We start from the raw sequence: 26,742 nt of genomic DNA on the forward strand, positions 1-26,742 counted from the left end.
ATAATCTTCAAAAAATGTAATCAAGGGTTCTTAATAAGTGAAAGGAACCTCGAGGTGGCTCTTTATTTTCACCGCTGTCCTATATCCAGTCTCTGCAGTAATGGATCCCCTTACTGGGTTGTTCAATTCCTCTTAATGCCTCAAAATTACCTTTCACAGATTCTGTGTGAGCAAGTTTTTGCCAAATGTTAGACACTTAGCAATCTTAACCACTGTATGTGACAGTTACAGTCCCTTTCAGTGGACCACCTTAAAAACCTGTTCCACCCTCAGGTCCTCTTCCTGGTCTGCGGTCACAGTGTATCTATTTTTTTTTTTTTAGGAGAAGTCCCAGGCATGGGTGGCTGCAGGCAGAGGGATTGTGGGACGAGAGGTTAAGCTGTTGCCGCTGCGGAAGAGATCTTGGATTTCACCTGTGCTCTGATTCTGCCTTTTAATTATCTGACTGTCGTCGGCTTGCACACTGCTGAGCCTGAAAGCTGCTTGTGCCCAGAAGGGTGGCGATGGCCTTGAGGATTATCCAAAGGCTATGGGGAGGCCGCCCCCACAGTGCGACCAGCTGCAGGCAAAGCAAGAGGGCCTACGCTCTCCAGCCTCAGGTACAGTCCCGCCCCCAGAGGAAGGCTTGTTAGAAGAACTGCTAGCTAGGCGCCCTCCCATGCCTTTTTTGACATTTCCCCAGGAGTTGTATTATCATAGCATCCAGTGCGTCTCTGGCACTTTTCAGGCCTTGCATATTACATTTTGCTGGAGTCTCTGGCATTTTCTTCAGCCGTGCAGGATGCATTTTACCAGGTTTTAGGATTTATTTATTTTTTTAATCATTTACCCCCTTTTCTCCTTCTTCCCCAGACAGCATGTTGTGCCCAGTTTTAAAGTATCCTTGCTGTTTAGAAGGTCCGAGTGGCCCTACCTACGAGGTAGACCCTCAGCCAGGCTCTTGGCTAGCCGGGGCCGCCGGCTCACGAGCCGAGCCCTGATAGAGGTGGGAGGGATCTGCATTTCCACTTTCATATTTGTACTAGATTGGTAGTTTAAGAGCCCGGACTTGTGGATTTTGTATATATGCTATGATCTGCATGTTGCCCTGATTTTCTTTCCAGTTCCTACTACCCTTGATGGCTGTTATACAAAGTAATTGAATGTCATTTATGTGTAACCAGTTCCTGTTTGTCCCGATGTCACTATGTTCCCTTCGGTTTTTTCTGTACAGGGACGCGACGTTATATTTTAGTCCCCCTTGTTAGAAAAGCACAATCTGTGCACAGAAATTGAGCTACTGATATTTTTCTGATAAAAGAAAATGTATTAGTTGTGAACTTTTGGAAGAGCCGATTTAAAATCTAAGTTAAGTTTGCGGCTGGAGCGGCTACATTAGGGTTTTCATTTCAGCCCCAGCAGTATTTTTCAAATCTTTTTTTTTTCTTTTTCTTTCGCCACTTGGTGAGAGAAAAATACTTTTCTCCCTGTCTGGCGTTTTCATAAAATAACAATGGAAGAAAGGGAGAGAGACGCAGCTTTCCCCCTCTTGGCTCCGGCAGCGTTGGCCGTCCCCGGGCTGCTACTCTCACACACATTCAAATTCAGGAAACTTTATTGACACAAACAATTCAGGAAACTTTATTGACATAAACAATTTCTGCACGTGGTGATTAAATTGAAGGCGAAAGAACCTCCCTCCTCCCCAAAGTGGTAGCAGTGACAGTGAAAATCAAAGTACAGAAAGGGTAATTCCCGGGTTCTGCGGCTGGTCAATACTGTCTCTGGTCAGATTAGGTTTCTGGTCTGCTCACAGGGTGGGATGTATTTTGCTGCTATAGCTCCTGTTTCCCAGGATTACGCAGAGTTTTTCTTGCTCCTTTTGTGGGAAGCCTTTGATTTTCTCTGTCGGCTTGAGGAAACGTTCATCATCGCAGATGTCTTTGCAGTTTGCATAGTACAGAAGGAAATGCACTTCTATTCCTATTTCTCTGGAGTTTCCAGTTCAGCTTTTATCTGCATATTTCTATTAATAATTTGTGGTCATTGGGAGGTCCATATTCAGCTGCTTATGTGGCTTGGCTAGTTAGCCAGATAAACTTAGCCCGTGTGGCACGGCACGGCCGCACCGCTGAATATATTTGGCTATCTTGTCTGTATTCTGCATGTGTGACTGAGGTGACATTCTTTTAATGTCCAGCTTTTTTGGTTTTCCCATCTACAGATTCCAGTAGGAGGTATATTGGTGTTCTAGGGCATACTGTAATGAATCCCTTAAAATTCCCCACTAAATTGGGTTTTCTTTATAAAGCATAGGACAAAAAGGGACTCACGATACTCACAATACCCCAAGGTGTAACAACAAGCAAAACAATCTTAATAGACAAATTTTTCTTTCAGTCAGCAAGCCTGTCAGTATCCCTATACACAAATAGGTTACCAGTCTTTTCTTTCTTTCATCTTGTACACATTTTAGAAAACTTTAAACCACTCCAACTGAAAAAGAAAATGTCCTTTGTGCACTTGCAGTAGTGAACGCAAAACCATTTTAAGTAATCATGTTACCCAACCAAAGCTCCTACAAGAAATTTAAATTGTGCTGCAAACTGATCCAGATCTAATGAGGATTGTAAAGACATCTTCATAGACAAGATCTCTACCTGTAAAACCTCCTCAGATTTCTGGGCAGTCTTAATGATTAATATCACTCTCTCTATATAAATGTTTTGGGGGTTTTTTTCTATACATAATCCCCAGGCTATCGGTATGGAGTATAGTAAGAATGGAACACTGAAAATTTCTGTAATGGACGTGACCAGCGGGCTACCTCCAGCCTAATTGCTAGTATGCCAGGGCCCCCAGCCAGAACAGGGATGAGTTAGGAATGGGTACCCTGGTCGGGGGGGGGGGGGGTGTCACAACTGGGAGATTGGTGGCTCAGCAGTGGACCCCACAGGAATGTTTGGAAAAAATAGATGGTTTCTCTTTATAAAGGAAATATTTTGGGTATAGGCAAGGCTGGATTTAAGATGACAATGCCCATAGGCAGGACCTGGATTGGGAAGCTCTGAGGCTTCCCATTGGAGGAAGGGAATCCATCATTTTTGGGAGCCTTCAAAATCTGGCATCCTACTCGTATGCCTGTGTTGCCTCTATCTAAATCTAGCCCTGAATGTAGTAAGAAAAGGAGTTGATATGATCTGTTTGTAAGAATGCCCTTTTCAGAGCTTGCCAGCATGGATTGTGTTTCTAAGGGTATATAGAGACCCCTAGAATTTCTAGAAGAGTCAGAAAAATCCTTTAGCACGTCGCACATACTGTGTGACCTTGAAGAAGTCACTTAACCTCTCAAACGGAGATTGTAAGTTCTTCAGAGAACAACACTGCAACTAGAGATGGACAGAAAAATCACAATTTAATATTAAGATTGTAGGCTTGCCTTTAATGTGATGACAGTCTTCTGAGTTACTGATTGGCGCTAATATGTTATTCAATAAACAGTGAGCATGGCCCACTTTGCTACTGTCCAACATCACACCAGATATTTTGCCATGAGAGAGAAAATGACGAGTGTAAACATTTCCTAATGGCCTCTCTCTTCTATTCCTTGGCAGGCTCAGGTGACTGGGGAGATGATAGAGGCTCTGAGGGACATAGTAGGCAGTGCGAATGTTTCCACAGTGACGGCAATACGGGAGCAGCACGGAAGGGATGAATCCATGTACAGGTATGGAGGGCTCTGCCAGGACTAGGAAGGTTTTACAGGAAATTGTAAAGGAAAGATATGTGTGTCTTCGTTTTAAAATATTATCTGGCTCATACACATTTCTGTCAATGTACATCAGTCTTGGCCTGCGTTACACCTTGTAGATCCAGTGCTTACTGCTGGGGGAAGTCTGCGCACAGAAACTTAAAATTCTGCAAACTTTATATTGGTCAAAATAACACAATATACATGACAGTTTTTAAGTAATTACATTTTAAATTAATACAGAAAAAAAGTTATTACTTAGAGATGCAGAATTTTAAATATTTTGAGCAGAATTTCCCTAGAAATTCACTGTAAGAATGTCCCTTCCACTTGCTCTCCCTGCTCCCCTGGCCACTTTGCCCTCTCAGGCCCCAACTCCTCCACATGCCAATATCTCTCCCCTCCACCTCTGGGCTCAGCCCCTTCCACTCTATCGCCAGCCCCAGAGTTTGACCCCGTTCTCAGTACTGCCCCTCAAACAGGCCCCCTTTGTCCCTCCCTCTCTCACACTCATGCTCCCTCTCTCTAATACACATACACACACCCTCATACAGGCTCCCTCACTCTCTTGCACACACACACACCCTCATACAGGCTCCCTCACATACACAATCCCTTCACACAGGCCAGCACCCTCACATATACACGATACCTTTTTCATACACTCCAGCTCCCAATCTCTCTCACACACACACACACACACACTCCTTCACAATCTCCTCATATAGGCTCCCTCTCTCTGAAACCCACACTCAAGCATTCCCCCCCCACCCATCCTCTCTTACCTCCCCTGCTCTCTCTCTCTCACCCTCCCCTCTCCCTGCTTTCTCACCCTCCTCTCACACACACACATTCACTCTCACCGGGGCCTTCATCTTCGCCACAAGTGGAGCACACTCCGTTCACGGCACATGGGGGCCTTCATTTTCACCACGAACGGCGCACCGGGGCGTTCATCTTTGCGTGTTCCGTTTGCAGCATGCCGGGGTGTCCTCTGCCATTTTCTGCGCGGGGGGGGGGGGATTTGGTGCAAATTCTGCGCTATCCCCCCCAGGACTAAGTGCTGAGCCTCCTACACAACGCTCCCAATGCCACCTGTTCTGACTTCCAGTCCCTGCTGTGTCAGTACATTTATTTATTTATTTGATTTAATATGTTTTGCATACCGTGTATATGCTTAAATGGGTTATCCTAATGCTGGTGCAATTGTATCGGGTCCCCTCCCGTGTGCCTGGGATGAGGAGGAGGAGGTTTTGCCAAAACTGGCTGTGCAATAGTGGCAATTTGGCTCTTTCCTGAAAAGGGCGGTAGAGAAGTGCTGCCTGGCTCTGCTGGTGATCTATTAACACATCTGAGAGGGAGGATCTGAGAGGGAGAGCCTATGGATGGGCAAACTGTACCGTGCTCCTAAGTCCTTCAAGAAGCCCTGTACTAGTGTTACAGTCTGCGGAAGTAGGGGGACCCCCCATGGTGCTCCAGAAGCTGCAGCAGAGTGAGTGCAGCTCTGATCTCTTGGGTGATTCATTGCCTTTGAAGCACTGTGGGGCTCTCTCTCCCCCCCCCCCCCCTCCTCTTTCCTTTGGCCCACAGCATGGACACAGAGGTTGAAGAGTTGCTTGTGTAAGTTGCACCAGGGCTACACCGAATATGAAGGCAGCAGCAACTTTCGGCGGCAGAAGAGTGGCACCCAGTCCAAGCCAGAGGGGGCAGAGAGGAATGGAGGAGGCGGCCTAGGACGGGAGATGAGGGAGGGGATGAGAGAGGGAGATACGGTGAGAGATGAAGGCCATGGAGAGGGGGGGGGGGGTGATGAGGGAGAGGGGAGCAGAAAGACTGGCAGAGACAGGAGGTGATTGAGAGACAGAGGCCTGGGAGTTGGGGCTGAGAGACAAATCCAGGAGAGGGTGGGGTGGTGAGAGAAAGAAGCCCAGGAGAGGTGATGAGGGATGGAGGCCAGGGGAAGAGGGTGGTGAGAGAGGGAGAACTGGGCATGAGAATGAGAGACGGAGGGAAAGTAGGGGCACGAAATGGAGATTTTGGAAGGGAGGTTAAGAGATGGAGGCTAGGCTGGGGGCAGGAGAGAAATAGAGGTGGGGGAGCAGTGAGAGATGGAAGATTAGGAGGAGGGGATGAGGGACAAGTGGAAGAGATGTCTAGTAATTAGAGCAGTGGGCTGAGAACCAGGGAAGCCAGGTTTCAAATCCCACTCCCCCCCCACGGACGCTCCTTGTGATCATAGGCAAATTATTTCACCCTCCATTGCTTCATGTACCAACTTAGATTGCAAGCCCTCTGGGGAAGGATCTTACCAACTCTAAATGATCGTAGCTTGCTTTGGGCTTGGATTTGGAAAAGTAAGTAAATTCTAAATCCAAATCAGGAGAGGGGATGGTGAGAGAGGAAGGCCTGGGGGTGACGGTGGATCAGGATGAGGCTGGGGAAGGATTGAGAGACAGAAGGTGGAAACTGCACAGCTCTGTCAAAGCACCTTACTTTTGATCTGCAGCACCCCTCTCCCTGTCCAAAGTCCTTCCTTTGTGGGCTGTAAGTGTGGCTTTTCCTTGGTCTTTTCTCTCTGGCAGGTGCAGGCCCCCAGATGCTGTGGTTTGGCCACAGAACGTGGAGCAGGTCAGCAGGCTGGCGAGGATCTGCTATCAGCACAATGTTCCCATCATCCCCTTTGGCACAGGCACGGGACTGGAGGGAGGAGTTGGTGCAGTCAGGGTATGTAATAGCATGTGCCACAGGAGGGCAGAATCTCTCCTCTATACATGCATACCTCTGTCTTGGAGATTCAGAGACATCCCTCCTCGTTCCGCAGACACATCCTCTTGTACACAGTGCTGCATAGGGCAGGCATCCTTGGCAAGTCAGTTCTACCTTGCAGCTGCTCACTTGCACTGTACTTTTTGGTGTGCAGGGGTACAAGGTGGGTTAAGAACAAAATACAAGTGTGACTTTCTAGTCATTTCTGCCCCATTTTGTTGAACCTCAATTTCTTGTGCCAAACTTCATAGCAGCAGCTCATGTGCTGAGACCACTTTCACTAACTTATGCCTGACCCTACAGTACAGGACTGATGCTGGTATTCGTGTGGTGAGACTGCTCTCAGCTACAGGTGCCTGGCATTTTAGTGCCAGAATAATCTCAGTAACCTGTGGGCCTTAAGGTGAAATTCGCCTTCAGAAGTGGAGGAAATCTATAAGTGTCAAGGAAATTTTAAGTGGACATTTTAAATGATTTAAAAAAGTAAGAGAAGATGCTGAAGAGTCAAATGACACAAAGGCCATTTGCTAAGGGTCATAATATTAAACTGTATAAGCCTTGGCAACAAGATCAGGTAGGGATAGGTGGGTGCAATTTGTTCTCAACCAATTTGGTCAGCCATTTTTTTCCTCCCCTACTTCCTGTGTAGTTGTGATGTCACTTCCTCTTTATCTCACGCATAGAGTTAGCTAAGCTGCAAAAACTGTTTCAGAAGGAGTCCGCTGTCTCTCATGGGTATGTCTCATTTGCTTTCGGGCAGAATGTGGGCCTCAGCAGCAGTATGCCTGTCCTTTACCAGAGAAGTAATGATTCTGTACAGCTGATTGATCTCACCTGTTCATGGTCCTCAATAGAAAAGTCATTTTGCAAATTAAATATTGTCTTTCATTCTGAGTCTCTCTCCTGATTATACAACCCATGTGTCTGTGTAGTAGAGTAGGAATAGTTTTATGCTAGTAGTTGTGTCTCTGATAAACTGCATCTTTTGGGCACAGGCTCTGGATTAGAGGCCCTGCTGAGGATTGACTGAGCTCATGTCTCCTTTTATCTTGGACAGGGAGGCATCTGCTTTAGCCTCAGTCACATGGACAGCATCCTGGATTTAAATGTGGCGGATTTCCATGTCACCGTGGAGCCGGGAGTGACGCGAAAAGCCCTGAACAGCTACTTGCGGGACAGTGGCCTCTGGTTTCCTGTAGGTAGGGCTCTGGCACTGTTCATTTTCTGCAGCTTCTTGTGGCCAAGTCTGTCTCTGTATGCACAGCCTAAGGGGGACCGAGTGGCACAGCAGGGAGTGGGGAGCAGAGCACCTGTGCATTAAACACAAGGATTCATATCCCTTTACACATCTTATCTTCTGTCCATCATCAAAGTCCTCCTCACGTGCAGATAAAAAAAACCATGCTATTCCATTCCAGTGATTATTTCTGTATTGTCCAAGCTCTGCGGTCCCACCCAGTGCCTCGCTCTCCATCTGTTCTGCCCTGTTCCAGTCATACACACTGCATAAGAACGGCCAAGGTGGGTCAGACCAATGCTCGCTCTTGTCCAGTGACAGTGGCCCTAGTAGCACCCAACAGATGAAAACCAGAGGTCATGTAAACACTCGCTGTACATCTCTAACAGCGTGAATCAACTTGGCCTCCACCCAACCCTTAATATATCTTTTTATGTCCTTGTCTTCCAGATGGGACCCCTCTTAAACCCTGCCCGAAAGCTTTAAATACATCTGGTGGGCATCGGTTTCCACAATTTTACCTGCTGACTAAAAAAATATATTTTATTGTTTTAGTCTTGAAACTGTTAACATACAATTACATTGGATGCCCCCTGGTCTTACTCTTTTCAGTTAGGGTATACAATCACTTACTTATGGTTTGTTCATTTCCACTCATGATCTTGTAGATCTCTTATGTTCCCATGCAGTCTTCTCGTTTACAAACTAAACAACCCTACTTTTTTTTTTTTCAGCCTTTCTTCATACGAGCGATCATTATTGTGGTTGCCCTTCTCTGAGCTCCTCCACATGCCCTTCTCTGAGCTCCTCCACATCCTTTTTGAGATGGAAAGACTAGAACTGCATGCATTACCTCCGGTGTGGTCACAGCAGAGCTCTGTACAGGGCCATGATAGTATCTTTGGATTTGTCAGTGACGCCTTGCCAGATTATTCCTAACATACGGTTGGCTTTTTTCGCTGCTGCTGCAGCCTGTGCTGATGGTCACAGTAATTCCGAGGTCCCTCTCTCGAGAGCGGTTTCCCAGAGTGGACCCTGGCAATGTGTCTGGTAGTTTGGATTTTTTTTTTCCCGCAACGTGCATCACTTTGCAGTTGTCTGTATTAAATTCCATTTGCCACTTGGATGCCCAAGCTTGCAATCTTTCCAGATCACCCTGCAGTTTTCCACAATCAGCTTGTGTTTTAACTACCCTACAGAGTTTGGCGTCGGCTAGGAATGATGCAGCATTACTTGTCACTTCAGATTGAATTGTACCAAGTCTGGTGCCCCAGGGCTGACCCTAGAGGGGCAGTGAGTGGCCGGTGGTTCCCTCCCCTAGAAGAGAAGCATTGGTGCAGTGGGGCAGCAGATTTCTTCCCTTCTAGCCCACCTGATCCCCCTCGCCCTCTGTATGAGGAAATAGGAGGAAAGTGACTCTGCAGTGGCTCAGGCCACGTCCTCCTCCGCTGTTGGGGCCTGAATGTCATGTCTTGAATCTTTTCCCTCTACTCTGCCTGCCTAAGAATTCCTTCTTCATTTCCCTTCTTTGAGATCCGCTTTCTTCCTATTCCTATTCCCATTCCCATATCCCTCCCCATCCCCAATCACTAAGATCCCTTTTCTTCTAATAAAGAACCAAATCAATTGATTGAACACAGAAATGTCAGAAAACAACTTTATTTTTTATAAATGAAAATAAATGCATTATTTAAATTGCAAATGTATGCAAAATTATGCAAATTTGCCTCATCAATCATCATCACAGAATTTTGAAAAATCTGCCACAGAATTTGCTAACTCTTGCTGCAGAATCTTGAAAAATCTGTCGCAGGAAACCGGGGGCTCTGGTTATAATTTCAAAGAAGTCTAATAGGTTTGTGAGACATGACTTGCCTTCCCAAAATCCATGCTTGCTCTGTTTTTAATTATTTTGTTCTTGATAATTGCCCCAACACTCCTCATTTGTCCCTTCCCTTCCCCCAATTTACCTGCCCTGTCCAAACCTCATGCACACACTGCCCACCCACGTCTCTCCTCCACACTGACCATTCCTGTCCTATCCCAACTTCACACTGTCCCTCTCTCATTCCTGCCCTATCCCAGTCTCACACACACACACTGCCACAACACTACTCACTCTTTCTGTCCGCAAGTTATAAAATTGGGTGTACATGTCTGCGTGCCGGGTAGCGCGCACACCTTTTTAAAATCTACCCCTAAGTAAACATTCTGCTGCAACCCTTATCTTGGGACTCCTCACATGTAATGGCTAATTCAGCCTGCTTAACATATAAAGCAAGTTTGCTTACTATAAATGATACTTTCCGTAGATACAAAAATGAATTAGCCATGGAATACCAACCTGCCTTCTGGATAATCGACTATCCAGCTAAATTAGCTCTGGTGTAGATTGAGGAGACTCATGATGCAAAACCTGCACAGGAATTCCCACACATGCTCAGTAGACTCAAAGCTCTAGTAGCTTGGAGAGCCAAGTCCAGTCGGTGCCACTGGATGATATCATCCACATGAAATGAGTTAATTTATCCTATCTACGAAAAACACCATTTATGATAAACAAACTTGCTCTCTTTCTGTCCCTCGCTCTCCTATGGCTGAGTGTAGGACTCAACCCACCCTTGTCATTGTAGTGCTCTGGATGGTCAGTAAGTGTGTCTGGAAGAGCAGTGATCAGAACCAGATTCCTTCCAGCTACTGTAAAGGCGAGAAAAGCAAATCTTAGCTTTCTCTCTGTATTGCACTTGTCCTTTGGCATCAGATCTACAGCCAAGTAACAGCCAAATTCTCTGTTATTCTCTTTGTGGGGCATATGTGCAAGGGTTAACTTCCGCCTAGCTCGAAAACTCCACTGCTGGGCTGTAAAACAGAGTTAACGTAAAACAAAAGTTAGCGTAATATCACAATAATACAGAAATAAGCACTAATCAGTCATTTTGAATTTATGCAATTTTCCAGGCTTAACTGCTTGCAATGCTAATTTATCATTAACACCTTGCATTTTTACAATTTAATTTTAATTTAATTTTGCATATTTGTATTCTGCCTTTATAACACAAGGTGGAGTACAATCAGATTGCAATGCACCCTGGGATTTGTAGTTCTGGTTCCTTTGATGTACCATCTGCAGGAGAGCCCTGCAGATGGTACAAAATGCCACAACTCAGATTTTTATATTCCACTTTTTGCAGCACTTCAACGCGGATTACATTCAGGTACTGTAGGTATTTCCCTATCCCCAGAGGCTTACAATCTAACAGGCCGATTCAGTAAAGTCTGCGGGAGAGCGGCCGAACGCCCGCTCTCCCGGCACACGCACCAGCCCCTCACCGGTGCGCGCGATGCAGTATTCAAATTAGGTGGCGCGGTAGAAACGGGGAAAAGGAGCGGTGGCTGTCAGCAGGTTTGACAGCCGACGTTCAATTTTGCTGGCGTTGGTTCTCAAGCCCGCTGAATTCGGCCCGACAGCCGCGGGCCGAATTCAAATTTATTTTTTATTTTTTTACTTTTTTTTACTCTTCGGAACCTCCGACTTAATATTGCCATGATATTAAGTCGGAGGGTGCACAGAAAAGCAGTTTTTACTGCTTTTCTGTGCACTTTCCCGGTGCCGGAAGAAATTAGCGCCTATCTTTGGGTCAGCGCTAATTTCTGAAAGTAAAATGTGCGGCTTGGCTGCACATTTTACTTTCTGTATCCGGTGCACACATACCTAATAGCGCCCTCAACATGCATTTGCATGTTGAGGGCGCTATTAGGTGCCGCGGGTTGGACACGCGTTTTCCGCCCCTTACTGAATAAGGGGTAAGGGAAAACGCGCGTCCAAGAGGAGGCCAACAGTGCGCTCCGACGCTGTATCGGCCCGTTTGTTTGTACCTGAGGCAATGGAGAGTAAAGGTCACAAAGGGTGACAGAGGGACTTGAACGCTGGTCTCCTGGTTCATAGTGCGCTGCTCTAACCACTAGGCTACTCCTCCACTCCGATGGGCACCAAGATTTGTGATCATACACTGGTGTTATATTCATTCCATTGGCTCCCCAATGGAGAATTTGATTTAGACTCGTGGTTTTGATGCATAATCCTTTGAATATCAGCTCTAGCCCGTGGATTAGTGCAGTCTTGCGTATTTATACTCTGGCGTGTTCTTTGAGATCAGCCTCGCGGGGCCTTACTGAGGTGCCCTTGCCAGATTTGGCCCACTTGGATGAGACCCGTGATTGGGCTTTTTCATTTGTGGGTCCCTCATAGTGGACTACTTTACAAGGATGCATGCATTTTATCACTGCAGCTAACGCAATCAAAAAGGGATTTGAAAAGTTCTCTTTTTACTCAGGCATTTGAGTCAGTAATGTAGAGTTTTTATCTGCAGTCACTGTATGATTTTTCTGTTTTGGTTTTTTTTTTATCCACGTCCTGTTTTTATGTGTTAATTTATGTACTTCTAAATATGTAAGCTTAACCCCTCCATTGGCATTTTTTGGTGCGAGCAGGAAACAAATATATTAAAACAGATAGAGGAGGAAGTGCCGCAGATTGTTTAGAGTTTGTTCTTCTTTCCTCCCTGAGGATGGCAGTCTGGCACTTCACCTGCTCTGTCCGTGGCTGGGCCTGTGCTTGCTGACATGTCTTTTTATCTCTGGCCGCAGACCCTGGAGCGGATGCCTCTCTCTGCGGCATGGCCGCCACCAGCGCCTCTGGGACCAACGCTGTGCGTTATGGCACGATGCGGGAGAATGTCGTGAACCTAGAGGTGGTGCTGGCAGACGGGAGGATCTTGAACACCGCTGGAAAAGATCGGAGATTCAGGTAATGCTTCAGGCACCCCCGGCGCACCCGCCATGCCAATGCTGCTTAAGCCTTCGGAGACTCTCAGCCCTGTCTTCTGTACTGATGGTAAAAGCATCAGGCCTACAAATCCCAGAATGTTTGGAGGTGGGAATTTAAAACCAAGACGGACTCAAAGGACTGCATTGTTCTTGCCCCTTTTTTTTTTTCTCGTCTCTTTAAAAAGCCTTCCCCAGATGGCATGTCTGGAAAACAGAACAGGATCCCTGGAAGGTCAGAAAGTCTGAAAGGAGACTTCCCACCAGTCTAATTCTTGCTGTCACTCTTTGGGCCAGCAGCTGCCTTCTCTCCTTCCTCTGGATCAAGTGTGTTGCCTCCACAGTTTCTTTGATCCCAGCCAGCCGCAGGGATAGGAAGCTTGAGCAGGACACAGAGGTGGCCCCAAAGGGCTGCCTGCTAAAAGTACCCACCGCTCTTCTGCCCTTCTCCTGTTACACGGCTCTCCAATGTATCCGTCACCCTTCTGCCGGATGTGCGCATCACTTTTCTGCCCGTGTGCAGTAACTTTGTGCCTCTCTCTCGCACACAGAAAGACCTCCGCTGGCTATAACCTGACCAGTCTGTTTGTGGGTTCTGAGGGCACCTTGGGTATCATCACCAAAGCAGCGCTACGCCTGTATGGCACCCCTGAGAGCATAGTCTCGGCCGTCTGTGCTTTCCCGAGCGTGCAGGCCGCAGTGGACAGCACGGTGCAGATCCTGCAGTGCGGTATCAACATCGCCAGGATAGGTGAGCCATAGCAAAGCAGAGCAGGGTCATCCGTTCCAGGAGAGCAGGGGCACCCTATATCCAGCTCAGAAAACTCAATTTTGTGGTGGTGTGACCTGTGGCAAATGCTAGATTTATTGATGGGCTGTGGACACAGAAGCCAGCGCTAACAGATATATTTTGTTATAAATTCTTTACCAATGCATTTGAAGTTAGGGAGCGCAGGAGAGTTTGAGCCTTGCTACAAGCCTGGGAAAGCAGGCCCCTTCCCCATCTCAGTGTCTGAGGCTTTTGTGGTTCATGGATAAGGGATCTAAGGAAAGAGTTCTCCTTGGGCAACTACCACAGGGCTGACACCAGCCAGGCCCAAATCTCTGTTACATTGTGCGAAAGCTGCTACAAATTCAGCCTGCAATCAGGTGCAGTTAAAACGTAAATATTTTCTGATTTCAAGACATTTTTCAACACTTTAATAAATAAACCATCCGCCCTACCAGGAGGGGGGGAAAAGTCTTTTTTTTTTTTTTTTTAGCAGCGCTGTTACCGGTGACAGACTCGGTGTGTCACTTCAGTATGATCCCAGTTAAATAGCAGGGTCTGACTTCCCAGTTTAGGCCCTGTCTTCTTCTCACTAAAGTCTATTCTTTGTGCATGGCCTAAAATGATTTTAGCAAGAGTGCAGACACCCACATTGTGCCCTCTTGGCTTTAGCGCGGGTGTCGAGCGACGGCGGCTGCACTGATGGCTCTTGTAAATTAATGCAAATAGGGGGGGTCACAGGAGCTCATCTCCCCTTGCTTGCGGAAAGCGCTACCTTGGGAAGTGATTTATGCGCACAGAATAAGACACGCGGAGCTTGTATTTTTCGCTCTGCACGCACCATTTTTCCATGAAGTAAACTGCTTGCAGGTGCAAATGTACAAAGGCCCGTTGTATCCAGGGTAAGCTTCAAGGCAAAAGTGTATCTACCCCCCAAGAGGGTAATTTTGAAAAGCATAGCTGTGGGTAAAATTGTGTTTTATTGGGAAAAAAGGGCTTTTTAAAAAGTGGTGATATTATTGTTATTTATTTATGTGTATACCATCGATCTGTATCATTCGCGCGCAAGTGTAACCGGACCAAGTGGAGGCATTTCTTTTGGGGGGGGGGGGGGAGGGTTGGGGAGGGCTTGCACTCACACACATACTTTTGGATTTTAAAAAGGTAGGCAGTGAAGTTTTTCCCGGGAACATTTCCGTGTGTATTTTAGCAGGTGTAATGGTGCAAGGACAGACTTGGCGGAAACGTTTCAAGGCGCACTTATGCGCGACATTTCACCTTGCGGTTTGATGTAACTTAATGTGTGCATTTGCTGGCTAACTTATGCGTGACATTACAAACTACCCCCTAAATATTAGACAAAATCTTGAAAACAGAAAATATTGGATAACTAACCTGCTCCTTTCTGTTATTTATTTTTGGCACTTTTTTTTATCCTGGGAGCCTCATAAAACAGGCAATAGATGACATTAAATATACATATAAAAGAAGCTGAGGTAATCAAGATAAATAAGATGAGTTTTAAGTTTTTTGAGTTGAAGGCAAATAGAACAAGAGTGTTCCAAATATCAGCAGGCAGATACTCCCAAAGGAATAATGCAAGTAGAGAGCAAGCTTGAACGCCTGAAGAAACCTGTCTGGAACATAGAATGGGGAAGAGGGTAAGATTCCTAGAGCAGTTTGAGGTGTAAGGAGCCTGTCTGGACCGTGGTACGGTGAGGGGAGTACAAGTCATAGAGCGGTTTAAGGTGTAAGGAGCCTGTCTGGACCGTGGTACGGTGAGGGGAGTACAAGTCATAGAGCAGTGTGAGGTGTAAGGAGCCAGTCTGGACCGTGGTACGGTGAGGGGAGTACAAGTCATAGAGCAGTGTGAGGTGTAATGAGCCTGCTGGAACGTGGTACGGTGAGGGGAGTACAAGTCATAGAGCAGTGTGAGGTGTAATGAGCCTGCTGGAATGTGGTACGGTGAGGGGAGTACAAGTCATAGAGCAGTGTGAGGTGTAATGAGCCTGTCTGAAACGTGGTACGGTGAAGGGAGTAGAAGTCATAGAGCAGTGTGAGGTGTAAGGAGCCTGTCTGGACCATGGTACGGTGAAGGGAGTAGAAGTCATAGAGCAGTGTGAGGTGTAAGGAGCCTGTCTGAAACGTGGTACGGTGAAGGGAGTAGAAGTCATAGAGCAGTGTGAGGTGTAAGGAGCCTGTCTGGACCATGGTACGGTGAGGGGAGTACAAGTCGTAGAGCAGGGTGAGGTGTAAGGAGCCTGTCTGGACCGTGGTACGGTGAGGGGAGTACAAGTCATAGAGCGGTTTAAGGTGTAAGGAGCCTGTCTGGACCGTGGTACGGTGAGGGGAGTACAAGTCATAGAGCAGTGTGAGGTGTAAGGAGCCAGTCTGGACCGTGGTACGGTGAGGGGAGTACAAGTCATAGAGCAGTGTGAGGTGTAATGAGCCTGCTGGAACGTGGTACGGTGAGGGGAGTACAAGTCATAGAGCAGTGTGAGGTGTAATGAGCCTGCTGGAATGTGGTACGGTGAGGGGAGTACAAGTCATAGAGCAGTGTGAGGTGTAATGAGCCTGTCTGAAACGTGGTACGGTGAAGGGAGTAGAAGTCATAGAGCAGTGTGAGGTGTAAGGAGCCTGTCTGGACCATGGTACGGTGAAGGGAGTAGAAGTCATAGAGCAGTGTGAGGTGTAAGGAGCCTGTCTGAAACGTGGTACGGTGAAGGGAGTAGAAGTCATAGAGCAGTGTGAGGTTTAAGGAGCCTGTCTGGACCATGGTACGGTGAGGGGAGTACAAGTCATAGAGCAGGGTGAGGTGTAAGGAGCCTGTCTGGACCGTGGTACGGTGAGGGGAGTACAAGTCATAGAGCAGTGTGAGGTGTAAGGTGCCTGTCTGGAACGTGGTACGGTGAGGGGAGTACAAGTCATAGAGCAGTGTGAGGTGTAAGGAGCCAGTCTGGACCGTGGTACGGTGAGGGGAGTACAAGTCATAGAGCAGTGTGAGGTGTAAGGTGCCTGTCTGGAACGTGGTACGGTGAGGGGAGTACAAGTCATAGAGCAGTGTGAGGTGTAAGGAGCCTGTCTGGAACGTGGTACGGTGAGGGGGGTACAAGTCATAGAGTAGTGTGAGGTGTAAGGAGCCTGTCTGGACCGTGGTACGGTGAGGGGAGTACAAGTCATAGAGCACTGTGGTTTGTAAGGAGTTTGTCTGGAACATGGTACGGTGAGGGGAGTACAAGTCATAGAACAGTGTGAGGAGCCTGTCTGGACCGTGGTACGGTGAGGGGAGTACAAGTCATAGAGCACTGTGGTTTGTAAGGAGTTTGTCTGGAACATGGTACGGTGAGGGGAGTACAAGTCATAGAGCACTGTGGTTTGTAAGGAGTTTGTCTGGAACGTGGTACGGTGAGGGGAGTACAAGTCATAGAACAGTGTGAGGTGTAAGGAGCCTGTCTGGACCGTGGTACGGTGAGGGGAGTACAAGTCATAGAGCACTGTGGTTTGTAAGGAGTTTGTCTGGAACATGGTACGGTGAGGGGGGTACAAGTCATAGAGTAGTGTGAGGTGTAAGGAGCCTGTCGAACGTGGTACGGTGAGGGGAGTACAAGTCATAGAGCAGTGTGAGGAGCCTGTCTGGAAGGTGGTACGGTGAGGGCAGCATACGTCATATTGTAACATATTAGATGATGGCAGAAAAGGGACCAACAAACCCATCCAGACAGCTCATTATTCCTGTCCACACTGCTAAGGATATATCCCAGCTGCCAGCCATACAGCCTGACTACTTATAAGTTATCAGGTCTTACCCAGGTCAGTTTTCATCATCTGATGAGCATACAAATTCCCCACTTACTTCACACCCAGTTTCTCTCTCTCCCCATATCTAACCACAAATCTTTGCAATAATCTAAATGGCTCTTAATACTAAGAAAGATCTGGTGTCCTACGTCTCCTGCATAGCCTGCCACACAGGTCCAGCTGCGCGAGCATCTCCGTTTCCTCTGGGACTTCCAGTTATTATTATTCTTGCAGTCTGTGAGACAGACCCAGCCGCTAGTTGGATTCTGTCATCCCAGCCTGATGCAGCTGTTGCCTGAACATCCAGCCTCCTCGGGCCCCAGCGTAGCCTGTCTGACAGACCCAGCTATGGGAGCACCTGTGTTTCAGCTTGGACTACAGGGACCCGAGAGGCTGGGTGTTCAGGTAACATCCGCGCTGGTATTGGTGGCTGCTAGCATAGCGTAGGACCTTGCGGTTGAATATCGGGGAAGGGGTGCCAGGTGTGAAATATAAAAAGGTATCCTGCTCGCTCGGCTACCTGAGAAGGGTGTAATACAGTTTGGATTTTAGATTTAAGTACCTTTCCAAACCTGAGCTGAAAGGGAGTTACCATCAAGTTGTTCCCTGCTCAAGACAGCGCCCTGTCTAAGGGGGTCATTAATTAGCTGCTGTAGGTGTTCACCACATGGTAAACATCTTAATGCAGCAATAATGCACAGTGTTTTAAATGCCATAAGTTATTTTATCCCCAATATCGCAGGTGTGGAAATGAGCTGCTTTGCATGCAAATGTTTGCAAGCGCGTGGAAGGCAGCTCAGTACTAGGCGATTTCATGTTAATAAACTGATACGGCTTGCCTAAAAAAAATCGCTAGACGTGCTATTTTCACGAACGTTAGCTACAACTCCTGACTTGTAGCTAACTTTCTTTTGCAGCATGAGGATGCGTCTGGGGCCATCAATTAAAAGGGCTGTGTGGCCTGACAATGTGCCTCCCCCCTATGGATAAGAAACCCTGGGCGTCTGGTGAGAACCTCAGTCCTAGCCCACCCCCCCCCTACTGCCCCCTGAAAAGGCCCCAAAAGAGTTTAAAAGTAAAAAACAAACAAACAAACCCCACCCCCCCCCCAAAAAAAACAAACCCTAAAACAATAAAATAGTTTGAGAGTCAGGCCCCACCCCTTCTTCCAAAATTTCCTCTCCCCGAACGTTCAGTCCCTGGTGGCTTAGTGGGGAGCGAAGCAATCCCTAGCCTCTGGGCCCTGTGCTATCTCCTTTAATATGGCGGCGGGCAGCCACTAGGGGCAAAAGTATAATAGTAGCCAGCCGACCCATACTGAAGGAAAGCACAGGGACCAGAGCCTACAGGGCGCTCTGGGCACCACTAGGCCACCAGAATATGTTAAGGGACACATTTAGGCGGAAGGGAGGGACAGGGCCTATCCCTTGAATTATTTTGTTTTATTCTTTTCAACCCTATTGGGGCTGGGACAGGAGGGTGGGTCAGTGAGGTCTCACTAGACCCCCTTGGTTTCTTCTCCACACTGGTTGGGGGGGGGGGAGGGGGCACATTTTTGGGCTGTGTGGTCATGGGCTCTGGGGTGGTGCTATCATTGCAAATAATTTGCGGGGACAGCTAAGCCGTGATATTTTATCACAGGAAAAAATGCTATGGGGGTGTACTTCCTAACAGGGTCATTTATCGTTTCGCGATAGGGCCTTGACGTACGTGTTAAGGCGTTATCGCGAATAACTACACCTATTTTTGGTGCGTCGCGCTTGCCCTTAGTCTTGCGTTATGTCTAAAATATTTTTGGCAGAGAGAGAGAGAGCCTCTGTATAGAGTCAGCCTGTTATGTATATTTAATATACCACTGTACGGGGGCCCTTTTGAATCAGGGTGAGTTTCAGGAAAATTGAGGTATTTATAATAAAATTGTTGTACAAATCTACTCCTCTAGTTATACTTTCCATCCATCATAATGACTGCAAATCTTTAGTGATGCTCTTAGCTTGCTGCCCTCACCGCTCAATCATTCTTCCACTCAGTGGATAAGGAGAGCTGTCCTACAGGTGGTTGCTCTCTGCGGCTCTACCCTTATTGTGCTTGGACAGGAATAATTGGGCAGACTAGATGGGCCAGCTGATAATTTTCTGATTCCATGTCCTACATTATTGTAGAAGCTGAGAGAGGAATAGAAGAAAGGGGCTGTGTGCAAAGTGAGCAATGAGGATACCAAAATATTTATTTAGCCAAGGATGAAAAAGATAAAAAGGGGTGATGAATGTATTCCACAACTCATCTGGAATAGAATCAACGCTGAGAGCGGGTTATTTATCATGGTCAAGTTAACGTTTGTGAGGACAGTATTCTTACCCTTGCCAGAATTGTTTGTGGTAGCATTGGATTGCTGGAAGCCTGTCCCTTATGATCTCTAGCATATCATATACATATTGCATCTCCCCCCCACTCTGTACCAGGTGATTCTCACATGTGTTACTATGAAACTGGCAGCCCTGCAAGGTCTCCAGCCTTATTCTTTTTTCCCCACCCCCCCCTTCCCCTTACTCACGCGCAGTGGACGTATTTAATGCACGGCTGTTACATGTCTTGCCAGTGCACGCATGCAGTGTTTCATTCATGTTTTTATAAATTTTCCTGCTAGAATTTCTGGACGACGTCATGGTTGGCGCGTGTAACAAGTTTAGCAGTCTGAAGTACGCGGTGCTGCCCACTCTCTTCCTGGAGTTCCACGGATCAGAACGGAGCGTGGAGGAGCAGGTCCAGCAGGCAGGTAACCAGTGCAGCACATGCCTCTCGCAGCAGGCAGGGGTTTAGGGATGTTGCAAGACTGGGAGGCTTACAGTCCATTTCACTGCTTCTGTAGTTTTTTTTTTTTTATTCCCCTCTTTCAAGCTGCAAAGATCACTGTGCAAAACTGAGACTTTAGAACCACGCCAAGGTGCAGCTGCTCTGTGACTGTCAGTTCCGTATCTTCTCGGTTTGCTGCTTCAGACACACCTTGTTTAAAGACATTTGTAACTGTATAGCAGAACTGGAATGTGAAGCTTAGCATGTGTTTCTCTTGGAGTTGGTGGTGCTAGTGAGAGTGTAGATGATAGGCGGCCTCTGAACATAGTTTTATCACTAGTGCATGGGGCCTAAGACCGGCTCCGCCTGTTCCTAATGACCTGGAATTACCTGGTAGCGTTATGAATGGCTTGTCGTGCAGCTTCTGCACCCTTTTGGTGAGCCTCCATCTTAGCAATGTCCTTGTATAGATGTGGCCTCCAGAACTGCACAAAGCACTCGGACAGCTGTAGCTAATTTTATTTCCCACCTCTTCCTAGGGATACCTTTCTGTATGCCCCCATCAAACATTATATGAGCCTTCCCAACTGCTTTGTCAGACAAAGCAACTCCAATTCCTTCTCACGTGGGAAACTCAAGATCCCAGGAGCCCTTGCTTCAGAGAATTCACCCTCTCCTGTTTTCTCCATACAAGGGCCTCAGATTGCAGGAGCTGAGATTGAGAAGCTCCCTCATAGCAGACTCAGATTTCATGGAGCTAAAATGTAGGGCTGGCTCTGTCTGTCTCTGCTGACCTGGAACCATCTGATAACCCTACATACCTAGCGAGAGAAAGAGTTAAAAACATACAGTAACATTCATTTGAAGATTTCTCGTCTGTAACGAGCTCGCTGCACACAATTCGGACGTGTAAGGCAAACCAGCGATACAGTCTCCAGTTTCACGCGTCCGTAGCGCTTCTTAAAACAGATGCGTAACCCTTCCCCACCCGGCATGTAAATGAACGAATTAGCTGTATAATGAAGGAATTAGCTATTCCCCTCCGATACCGTAACGCGCGCTCAGGTTATCTCATTAGTAACGCACTGTTTTGCCGCGGCCGTAACGTCTTAGTTTACCGCCTCCCCCTAGTAGGAGTTAGGACTGTGAGTCTAGTAACAAATCCATCGACACCGCTTAAGACACTCAAAAACAATAAAACACAATAAAAAAAAAAAGCGATACAGAGATGATCGAGAAAATGTAATGATGTGGGACACATAAAACCTGTCAGAAAAAAAAATAAAAATTTTTAAATACCTGTCGGAGGGCCGCGTGGGTCCAGGCGGCGGCGGGAGCCGGGTGGTCGCGTGTTAAATCTAGGCCATGGGCGGGTGGGCGCCTGTTCCAGGCGGCAGCGGCGGCGGGGGGACACGCGTTAGTTCGAGACGGTCGGTGGGCGGCGGGTGGTCGCGTGTTAAATCTAGGCCGGGTCCGCACAGGCGCGCCTGTGCGACCCCTGCGATTCGGCACTCAAGGCAGTCACATGCCGTGACGTCACGGCATGTGACTGCGCGCCTGTGCGACAGGGGTCGCACAGGCGCGCATTCATTCACTGCCGGTGGGGGCTGCCAAGAGGGCAGCCCCCACCGGCAGTGAATGAATGCGACCCCTGCGATTCGGCGCTCAAGGCAGTCACATGCCGTGACGTCACGACATGTGACTGCCTTGAGCGCCGAATCGCAGGGGTCGCACAGGCGCGCATTCATTCACTGCCGGAGGGGGCTGCCTCTCGGCAGCCCCCTCCGGCAGTGAATGAATGCGCGCCTGTGCGGACCCGGCCTAGATTTAACACGCGACCAACCGCCCACCGACCGTCTCGAACTAACGCGTGTCCCCCCGCCGCCGCTGCCGCTGCCGCCTGGAACAGGCACCCACCCGCCCGCGGCCTAGATTTAACACGCGACCACCCGGCTCCCGCCGCCGCCTGGACCCACGCGGCCCTCCGACAGGTATTTAAAATTTTTTTTTTTTGAACACTCAGGTTTTTACATATTTTGGTATTTTTTTTTTCACTTCATGGTGCCTGTCATTTCAAATGTCATTTGAAATGACATTTGAAATGACAGGTACCAGCGCACCCTGGTTACTGTATAGGCGCTGTATTAAGCGCCTATACAGTAAAATGGGTTACGCGGGCATAACCCTTCCCTACCGCTTTAAAGCCGCGGCATGCATTTGCATGCGATTAGAGGAGAGTATCGGGGAGTTAGTGAAGAGAACTGTGCGTGCGGGGAGGAAGGGTGCGCCTGACACTGCCGCACTGTTTCTACCGCGGCCTTACTGGATCGACCTGATAGGGAGCTGTAATCAAACTGTCTGCACTGGTGCAAGCACCACAAGTCCCTTTCACCCGCAGGGGGCTTGTGCCAATAAAGCAAAAATAGGCTTACCATTTAGCTTTGATTATTGCCCCAGAAAAAAAAGTACCTGCAGCGATTTGTGTCTGCACTCTCAGGAACTTCTTCTGCGTGCTGTAGCATGCCCTGTAATTTTACCTGCACCTAAGGTGGGCAGTTTTCAAACTGCCTATTTCTGCAGGTAAAATGCCTTTCCCTTACCCTCCTGCTGTACCAGTCCAAAGGCATGGATTTGCGTCCCTGCAGGCAGATGGAGTCAGAGGACACGCCTTTCTCTGTGACATCATCACTGGCTGTTACCATGGCGCAGCTGCAGCTAAAGCTGGGATTCTGTCTCCAGCAGATGGCGGCAGGACGTTTGCCTCACAGGTTGAGTATTTAGAGCCTTTTTTTTCCCCTTCCTTCTGCTCTGTGGCTTTTGTTGCCAATTCAGTGAGCCCTTTCAGAAGAATCCCAGCCCCAGAGGGAGTTCGGTGGGTCTGAGGGTGAGGTTTCTTTTTCATACCTTTGAAGGATCCTCTGTGAAGAAAAACTTCCTCCGCCTCTCCCCTGCCTCTCTAATTTCTTGTCTCTCTCTTAAAGTTATAAAAAGAGAGAGTTTAACAGTGCCGAGCATTTTTCATTGGTAACTGGGTGACTTAACCAATCGGAAAGGAGTACGTTTTCTTGGGGGGGGGGGCAGTTTTGAGCACTTTGAGATCCCCTCCAGCCTTTCGGGCCGATACAGTAAAAACGCGGGAGAGCAGGCAAACGCCCGCTTTCCCAGCGCGCGCACAGGCCACTCTCCTGTGTGCGCGATTCAGTATTTTAATTTATTTTAATTAGGACCGGCGGTAAAAAGAGGCGCTAGGGACACTAGCGCGTCCTTTTTTGACAGGAGCGGCGGCTGTCAATGGGTTTGACAGCCGACGCTCAATTTTGCCGGCGTCGGTTCTCGAGCCCGCTGACAGCCACGGGTTCGGAAACCGGACGCCAGCAAAATTGAGTGTCCGGTTTTCGAGCCACGGGCCTATTTCAATTTTTTTTTCAACTTTCGGGACCTCCGACTTAATATCGCCATGATATTAAGTCGGAGGGTGCACAGAAAAGCAGTTTTTACTGCTTTTCTGTGCACTTTCCGGGTGCCTGGAGAAATTAGCGCCTACCTTTGAGTAGGCGCTAATTTCTGAAAGTAAAATGTGCGGCTTGGCTGTATCGCGCAGGGAATAACTAATAGGCATTTGCATGTTGCAGGCGCTATTAGTTTCGGGGGGGTTGGACGCGCATTTTGGAGTACTATTACCCCTTACTGAATAAGGGGTAAAGCTAGCGTGTCCAAAATGCGCATCCAATCGCGGGGTAACAGTGCGCTCTGTACTGTATCGGCCCGTTTGTTATTTTGCACCATTTTGTAAACTGTTGCCGGGGATGTCCGGTGAACGCAGTAGCCGCTGTTCAGCTTGTGGGAGTCTGTGCTGTAGCAGTTCCGGCGGCTGCTCCTGTTCAGTTTGTGAGAAAGCTAAATGTTTGGCACCCCCCGCACAAAAAAGAAACTCTGTTTTGGCCAGCGCTGCCGAGGATAATGTTGATGAATCCTCTGTTTTAGCCCTTGAGCAGTAGGACAATTTTTCTGAATTTACCTCAGCCCAGGCAGACATTTCAGCAGGGAACGGTCGTCATTTTGAAATCCAGTATTTGTCTGCTGCAGTCTTCTCCCATTCTGTACATGGAGGAGGCTCCATTTCTGACTGCCTTAGGTTAAAATAATGTATCGTTGCCTGTGTGCATCATTTCCTCGAGTTCTGCTGATTTTTTTTTTTTCCCTCAAAATGTTATTGATTTTCCGTGCTATCAGAGGTATGCGGAGACATCATAGCAGGGGATTCAGTCTCGTTCCCTCAGCCCCCTCTCTGCTCCCATCCCACTCCTCCAAGTCCCCAGTAATTTTGTTCACGCAATCCCCTTTCCCCTCCCACACTCACCGTCCCCCCCCCCTCTCTCCTTCCCCCCATCTCCATCAGTCTCACTCCCTCAACCCTTCTTTCCAAGACACATGGAACCCATATGGCATTAGGCCTTTTGTAATATGTAATGGGTGTGGGCTTGGCCTTCAGAAAGCCATGAATAATTACAACATAATAAATCTCCCATATCAAAACCAGCACTAACTGCCAGCACTCAAACAATAACAACCCTACCGTTGATAAAGCAACACTGCAAATATTACTTCAGGCTCTAAAACACCAGTACACCTCCTATTTGGAAAATAGAACAAAGCAGGCTGCCTAAAAAAACTGTAAAATAAAAAATACATGTATCTAAAACTATTGTACAAAAGCTTTTAAAACTACATAGGTCCGTTCTTCAGGGACATTCACATCTAAAAGATGGGTCGTGCAATTGTTTGAAACAAAATAGATAATTGCAACAAAATTGTCTATTTTGTCTCATTTCGGGGGCCTGTAGAATGAAATTCGAATCACCAAAATTTTGTCAAAATTATTTCATGTCATTGCACAGTAATGGAATGTACCGTGTTGTAACTAGAGTTATTGCGCAGTAATGGGAGTTAAAGCACAGAAACAACAAGTGTTACAAACAGGTTAAAACGTGTCATTTGGGGGAGCAGTCTAATGTATGGTGTCAGTATAAAGCATACTTGTAACCTATAAGTATACGAATGCAATTAATTGTAACTAAAGTAAACAATGGACAGGTATATGCATTCGTATACTTATAGGTTACAAGTATGCTTTATACTGACACCAAGTTGTCCCCCTCTTTTTAGTCTATCCTCTTTTGAGAATGTTGATATTATCAATACATACCATTGATGATACCTGACCTACCCGATCACACTTGAATACAAAGAGAATAAGATTTTCCATACAGTTATTTAATACCATCTCTCTTCACCTTGATTCAGTGCTTATGCGTGTGTTATTCTATTTCATTTTATTTTATTTGTTTGTGCCATTGTGATGTCACAACACACATATATATTTATTTATATATTTTACAATTATTTTTTATTTGTGAAAGTTTTGAGACTTTTAATGTTTATTGTTGTTTTAGATATGTGTGTTTTTATTGTGATTTTAATTTCGATTTTACTAGCTAGCCCCTGAGGAGTCGGGCTTAAATATTGTTAAAATAAAAGTTTTTTACATACACCGATCTTTTCTGTTTTTTTGGTTAAATACAACTCCTGCAGCTGGCTGGGGATGGGTGATAGGGAAGTGTGTTGCCACTGGTCGGATTGGGCAGGGGTTTGATTTATCCATGCCTTATCCAATGTATAAAAGTGGGGTGGCACTTGCCACCAAGCAGCAATGCCTATGGGTTAGGGATTCACTGAATCTCTTGAAGGCCGTGATCGCACTCCACTGTGTGTTATGCATAAGCCTACTGAAAGAGGGTGGGTCCCTCTCTTCCTGAGGGTCAGTGTCCGGTCCCAGGTGTTTCAACTGTGGTACCTGTAACCGCAAAGTGGCCCAGATTTTCTTTGGACATTTTTAGTTCACGGGGCTCTATTTCTGATGTAGAAGACAGCAGGGAAATTGATACTCATGATTCCCTAGAGAATGGTGAATTATAAGAAGTATAAGCACAAGTGCAGAGAAAATGTCATAGACCATATAATCTCAAACATAAGGCTTTTTTAATTCAATAAACGGCAACTCCACTGTTTTAGAAGAAAACTCTTTTAAAGAGTCCCTTTAAAAGTTTTCTTCTAAAACAGTAGAGTTGCCGCCTATTGAATTAATAAAGCCTTATTTTTGAGATTATATAGACTATGAAATTTTCTCTGCACTTGTGCTTATACTATAATTGCTGAGTGCAGTTGCAGCTCCTGTGTGTTTATTTTGAATTATAAGAAGTGCCATGTTGGGTCAGATCAAAGGTCCATGAAGCACAGTATTCTGTTTTTGAAAGTGGTCAATCCATAAAAGTAGATTCAGTTTTTTGCTGCCCACTCCGTATTACAACTGGTTCTCCTGAGTCACTTGGTTAATAGCTATTTACAGACTTTTCTTCCATGAGCTTGTCCAAAACCTTTTTAAACCCAGTTATGCTAGTTGCCTTGACCACATCCTCCAGAAAAATTCCACAGCTTGATTGTGTGTTAAATGAAAAAATACTTTCTCCTATTTGTTTTAAATCTGGTACCTGTCAGCTTAAAGGAGTGTCCCCTAGTCTAGTGTTATTTGAAAGTATAAATAGCTGTTCTCTATTTACCTGTTCTACTCTATTCATGATTTTGTAGACCTCAGTCATATCTCCCGTCAATTGTCTCTTCTTCAAGCTGAAGAGCCCTAACCTGTTTAATTTTTCTTCATAAGGGAGCTGTTCAAACCATTAATTATTTTTGTTGCTTTTCATCTTTTATTACTCCACTATATCCTTTTTGACAAAAAAATTATTCAGAGTAGTTAAATCACAAACA

General features: G+C 46.8%; 1 protein-coding gene across 2 annotated transcripts in view; it reads left to right on the top strand.

Moving 5' to 3' along the window:
- The first annotated feature begins 298 nt into the window (after nucleotides 1-298).
- LDHD (lactate dehydrogenase D) overlaps nucleotides 299-26,742 on the top strand; it is a 65,420-nt gene continuing 38,976 nt past the window's right edge. Inside the window, exons 1-7 of one of the 2 annotated variants that reach the window (XM_029608871.1) lie at nucleotides 299-599; nucleotides 3,594-3,706; nucleotides 6,313-6,454; nucleotides 7,554-7,695; nucleotides 12,381-12,540; nucleotides 13,109-13,308; nucleotides 19,772-19,900. In XM_029608871.1, coding sequence (XP_029464731.1) covers nucleotides 504-599; nucleotides 3,594-3,706; nucleotides 6,313-6,454; nucleotides 7,554-7,695; nucleotides 12,381-12,540; nucleotides 13,109-13,308; nucleotides 19,772-19,900 — 982 coding nt within the window. In that variant the 5' untranslated portion in view covers nucleotides 299-503. Of the gene's footprint in view, nucleotides 600-673; nucleotides 796-3,593; nucleotides 3,707-6,312; nucleotides 6,455-7,553; nucleotides 7,696-12,380; nucleotides 12,541-13,108; nucleotides 13,309-19,771; nucleotides 19,901-26,742 lie in introns of those variants that run through there. The other variant, XM_029608872.1, reaches the window with a different exon arrangement.

The sequence above is a fragment of the Rhinatrema bivittatum genome, chromosome 7, assembly GCF_901001135.1.
Source record: "Rhinatrema bivittatum chromosome 7, aRhiBiv1.1, whole genome shotgun sequence".
NCBI classification, from domain to species: Eukaryota; Metazoa; Chordata; class Amphibia; order Gymnophiona; family Rhinatrematidae; genus Rhinatrema; species Rhinatrema bivittatum.